This window comes from Manis javanica, chromosome 14 (assembly GCF_040802235.1).
Source record: "Manis javanica isolate MJ-LG chromosome 14, MJ_LKY, whole genome shotgun sequence".
Taxonomy (NCBI): domain Eukaryota; kingdom Metazoa; phylum Chordata; class Mammalia; order Pholidota; family Manidae; genus Manis; species Manis javanica.
The window spans coordinates 63,199,868-63,205,964 of record NC_133169.1 but is presented as its reverse complement, the minus strand read 5'-3'; the positions used below and the strand labels follow the sequence as shown (position 1 = coordinate 63,205,964).

Genomic DNA, 6,097 nt, shown 5'->3' with positions numbered 1-6,097 from the left:
AGGAATCCTACAGTATGGGAGAATATATCTGAAAATGACAGATCCAATAAAGGCTTGATGTACAGAATATATAGAGAGCTCACACGCGTCAACAAACAAAAAGCAAATAACCCAATTAAAAAATGGGCAGAGGAACTGAACAGACAGTTCTCCAGAAAAGAAATACATATGGCCAACAGACACATGAAAAGATGCTCCGCATCACTAATTATCAGAGAAATGCAAATTAAAACTACAATGACGTATCACCTCACACCAGTAGGGATGGCTACCATCCAGAAGACAAACAACAAGAAATGTTGGCGAGGCTGTGGAGAAAGGGAAACCCACCTACACTGCTGGTGGGAATGTAAATTAGTTCAACCATTGTGGAAAGCTCTATGGAGATTCATCAAAATGCTCAAAACAGACTTATCATTTGACCCAGGAATTCCACTCCTAGGAATTTACCCCAAGAACGCAGCAATCAAGTTTGAGAAAAACAGATGCACACCTATGTTTATCGCAGCATTATTTACAATAGCCAAGAATTGGAAGTAACCTAAATGTCCATCAGTAGATGAATGAATAAAGAAGATGTGGTACATATACACAATGGAATACTACTCAGCCATAAGAAGAGGGCAAATCCTACCATTTGCAGCAACATTGATCAAGCTGGAGGGTATTATGCTCAGTGAAATAAGCCGAGCAGAGAAAGAGAAATACCAAATGATTTCACTCACCTGTGGAGTTTAAAAACAAAGGAAAAACTGAAGGAACAAAACAGCAGCAGAATCACAGAACCCAAGAATGGACTAACAAGTACCAAAGGGAAAGGGTCTGGGGAAGATGGGTGGGTAGGGACGCATAAGGGGGGGAGAAGAAGAGGGTATTAAGATTAGCATGCATGAGGGGGTGGGAGAAAGGGGCGGGCTGTACAACACAGAGAAGACAAGTAGTGATTCTACAACATTTTGGTACGCTGATGGACAGTGACTGTAAAGGAGTTTGTAGGGGGGACCTGGTATAGGTGATAGCCTAGTAAACATAATATTCATCATGTTAGTGTAGATTAATTATAAAAAAAATAAAGAAAGAAAAGTGGGATTACTCCCTGATAGGATAAAACTAACTGTAAATCAATGATTAATGCATGCTTTAAATATTGTTAATTTCGACCACTTAAAGTGTATCAGAAGATCAGCTATGGAGGTACATTTTTCTGATAATATTCCTTTCTGTAAAAAAAAAAAAAAAGCAGTTCCTGTGTGGTGACCTCCAATGAGTTCTACACAATAGTATAAAGTCATATAAAAGTGTAGGCAAAGGGTCTGTTTGTGTTTATACAGAGGATCAAAGCCTAATTTGGCTACCAAGATAAATGAACTAAGATACGATATGAAGAAGAACTTCCAACATCAGCACTCTCTGGAAGACTTATACCAGAAGTTGATCATCAAAAAACCTCAACAAAGATCCAGGCGCTGCTACAGCTATAGGTGCACTCATCCCACCAGTTCCTGGACTTGCCATGGGAATGAAGAAGGAGATATCTAAGCTGGCCTGTGCATACAGTAAAACAACAAATTTGACTGGATCTATACTGTTGGAACTCAACCAAGAATTAGGAGAAGTGCAAATTGTAGTGCTCCAAAATCTTACAACTACAGACTATCTACTGTTAAAAGAACATATGGGATATGAACATTCCCCAGGAATGGGCTGTTTTGATTTGTCTTATTTCTCTCAGACTGTTCAAGTTCAGTTCGACAATATCCACCATATCATAGATAAGTTTTCACAAATGCCTAAGGTGCCTAACTGGTTTTCTTGGTTTCACTAGAGATGACTGGTAATTATAGGTCTGCTTTGTTTATGTAACTGTACTCCTATTATGTTAATGTGTGTGCAATTTAATTAGTAGTTTAAAACCTATACATGCTGAAGTTACTCTACAAGAAGATATGTCAAGGAAAATAATCAATCCTCCCATGTTTTCTTCAATCTGCTACTTCTATAGCTTTTCTTCTTCCTTCCTAATTACAACTCTAAATAGAATTCGTGCCTCATATGGAATTTACCGAGTATCATAATTCCTCCAAGTGTTAAAGTTACCTCAAGACAAATGCTGGGCATAGAAGACACAGGGCATAAATATGCAAAGATGTAAAAAGCTAACATTTTCAAACAATAAGGCTTCTCTCTCACTTACCAACTTTACATTTCCCTGTATTGCCCTGGAAGGTGACTGGTTAGTCAGAGACGGGTAAGATTCCTCAAGGGAGGAGCAACCTAAGACAGGCACAGTCGCAGGGGGGCCATCAGGTGAGAAATTGGGGATCAACAGAGGTGAGGCTTAGAACATCTCCCCCCCTGTTCTGAGAAAAATCTTCTGCATCCGTGGAGGTTTTATTGCCCCTGTCCAGCTTGGATTAACACATAGTCTACAGGCACACACCTGATCATCTACATTTGCTCTCTTACAACACTAAACTATGTTTTCTACCTTTATCTTGCATCTACCTACCACTTCAGCATTTTATTAAAAATAATAATAAAAGAGAGAAATGTGGTATCCCCATATAAATCAAGTATAAAAATCAGACGAATATTCATATTTGAAGTGGTTGTTTATAGTTCATAATGCATGATCAAAACCCAAAGTTTCTGTGATGACTGCCCTTGTACTATTCACCCTATAACTTATTCACTATGTAAGAATTTGTTCTCCATGTAAGAACTTGTTCGTTATGCTTCCAAAGATTGGAGACTGACGAAAATTAGGCTTGGGGTGGATTAATGATTGTGCATTGAGTATTGACTCCCCTATACAGAATTTTATTGTTGTGGTTAACAACCATTTGATCAATAAATATGAGAGACGGCCTCTAAAAAAAATAAATAGTACAGACTTCTAATTTTAAAGTAAATAAGTAACCGGGATGTAATGTATAGCATAGGAATATAGTCAAAATATTGTAAAAACATTGTATGGTGATAGCTGGTACCTAGAATTATCATGTATATAAATGTTGAATCACTGTGTTGTACACCTGAAACTAATGTAATACTGTGTGTCAACTACCCTCCATTAAAAAATTATCTACAAAAAAAAATTAAAAGTATATTCTAAATGCATATGACCATTTGATTCCACTTGCTTCTCTGGGTCTTCATTTTCCTTTAGAAAATTTCTGTGTAGACATGAAAATATTAAATATAGCTAACATGCCATTTTCCTGTTAATCTGTCTAATGACTGCTTAATACTTAGGCTCAAGTACAATACCCAAAAAGGATGAAAGCCTTTTTTCCCTCCCCTCCAGTGGGATGGCATACAGAAATAACTTGACTGATACAGAATGCTTTGCTCATGATGTGAACGTCTACATATAATCTTTCATATCCTGATAGAAATGGAAGATTTAGCAAAAAATGTTGATTATGACTTGTTTCACTTATACATGCAAATATAATTTTGACAAGTTTCCATGCATGCATACTGATTTAGAAATGAAAAGTAATTAGGCATTCAGAAAAAAACGCAATTCTAGTTTATACCAGAAAATAAGAGTTCATATTTAAGCAAAGACATATTTAAACATTGGCATGTGCAGCAAGTTCTTTGTTTTTTCATTAAATTTTTGTGTTATATGCAATAAAATACCCATATGCAATTACAGCTTGATGAATTTTGATATGCATATACAATCATGCAAGCATCATGCAGATAAAGATATCAAACTTTTTCTCACTAATTTTTCCCCTTTCACATGTTTTACCCATTCTCCCATCCCCCTCCACTATGGCATCCACCAGTCTGTTCTCTGATTTCTTTATATTCTCTTCCCATTAAAATTTAATTGTCTAGAATCTTGGTTGTTTAAAATAGTGTTTTTTTCATGATTGTATATGCATATCAAATCAATCAACTAGGTATCCTCTAACTATGTAAATTCTAATTCTCTAAACCTCCTAGATTATTCTGATTGTGCTCATCCACTGGCCATACTTTGAATAGGGAGGCTTTGTGAGGCCATCTAGTGGAAAATTCATACTTAAAAAGCTTTGATGATCTCTTTTCTTCCATTACCTTTACCATCCCTGTAGATGCTTAACTGTACTGAAAATTATAGAACTTCCTTATTCACATGGGAGAGTGATACGCAATAATGGAAAAGTAGTTGTCCGTCCTTTTTTTGCCTCTTAGTCTGAATTGAATTAGTATATAGTAAAATGAGTGTATCTTTGACTATTGTATTAAAATCTAAGAGAGTCGATGCTTGCTTTTCCATGTTAGATATCCAATTCTTGTACTGTCCAGTTCAAACTTTTCCCATTTTCTCCCCCTCAAATTATTGATCTTGTTACATTTGCTAATATTTTCACATTCAGTTACATTACTCAGAAAAATGGTAATTAGAGTGTACTTTCTAGTTTCTAATTTAATTTTTATGTTTATATTCATAATTAAATCTACATCAATGCCTTGGAATAATACTGAATCATCATATGTTTTTTAATGCACATAATGACAAATTAATATTAATCCATTTACCAGACAGAATTAAAACATTTCTCCCTTTAACAGGGACAATTTTTGACCCATAGTTACTGTTAAGATACATATAATATTTAACTGAAATATTATATGACACTAAATCAGCCTTTTTACCTATTCTGAATGGTTTATGGACTGCAAACTTTTAACTTTGGCATTAAGCTAAAACATTCTTAAATACATTAATTATAGGATAACTATTTCAAGAAGATACAAATGAATATGAAAAGTGGGAGAAGTGTTCGTAATAGGTGGTATCAATTTCCTAATGTACTTTTCAATACTTACTGTTTGCAAATGTGGTATGGGAATCCATTCTAAATTACTTAATTTAGTTGGACTCCCAAATCCCCTGCATGAGCAATCTCTTTTGTGCTAGAAACTTTCTGAAGGCTTTCTTCACATCTTTGTTTCTCAGAGTGTATATGAGAGGATTTACCAATGGGGTGACCACACACTAGAACACGGAGACCACTTTACCAATGGTGAAGTTGTACTTGGCTGGAGGGCGGACATAGGCAAAGATGATGGTGCTATAGTAGATGGTGACCACAGTGAGGTGGGAGGCGCAGGTGGAGAAAGCTTTTCTCCAAGCTTCCTGGGAAGACATTCTGATTACTGTGACCACAATGTGTCCATAGGAGGACATGGTGAGAAGAAAAGGACTGAGAATCACAGCAGAGCTACATGTGTAACTCAAGGCCTCCACCAAGAATGTATCTGAGCAGGAGAGTTTAAAAATGGGGTCTGAGTCACAAAAGAAATGGTTGATCTTCTGGGGGCCACAGAAGCTCAGATGAGAGATAAGTATGGTAGATAGAAGAGGGGCAATGAAGCCGCCAATCCGAGATCCAGTGGAGAACTGCAGGCACACTGGGATCCTCATGAGCAGTGAGTACCATAGAGGGTTGCAGATGGCCAGGTACCGGTCATAGGCCGTCACTGCCAGGAGGATGCACTCGGTAGCTCCCATGGAGAAAAAGAAGTAGTACTGGGCTACACAGCCAGACACAGAGATGGTGACACCCCGTGACAGGCAGGTGGCCAGCAGTATGGGTAGTGTGACTGTGGTGTACCAGATCTCCAGGAAGAACAGATTTCCTAAGAATATGTACATGGGCGTCTGGAGTGTGGGCTCCATCACAACAGTGAATATGATGAGGGTGTTTGCCACGAGGGACAGCAGATACACAGTGGGAAACATCACAAACAATGTGAGTCTCAGGTAGAGAATACCAGGAAACCCAAGAAAAATGAACTTGGTCACTGTGGTCTGGTTTGTCGCCTCCGTAGCTCATCCTCTCTGATCTGGAACCAAAAAGCACTGATGATGGATTAGCAAGAATGGGATACATTTGTAATCATTTTTTAATGATGATCATAGACTTGTAGTATTAGTAAAAATTAAAGTTTACACATGGATTAGCTCACTCAATTTAGAAAAGAAATCTCAAAGGTAAATATTCAAAGAATTTAAAAATTCAAATGAAGAAACTGTGGGAGTGACTTTCCTACACTTATATCACTTTAAATGTCGGGGCAGGTTTTGAACTCA

General features: G+C 37.2%; 1 protein-coding gene across 1 annotated transcript; it reads right to left on the bottom strand.

Moving 5' to 3' along the window:
* Nucleotides 1–4,999: 4,999 nt before the first annotated feature.
* Nucleotides 5,000–5,746, bottom strand: LOC140846112 (olfactory receptor 6P1-like). Its single transcript, XM_073221552.1, has one exon. The coding sequence runs from the start codon at nt 5,744–5,746 to the stop codon at nt 5,000–5,002; it is 747 nt and encodes a 248-aa protein (XP_073077653.1).
* Between the last annotated feature and the right edge of the window lie 351 nt (nt 5,747–6,097).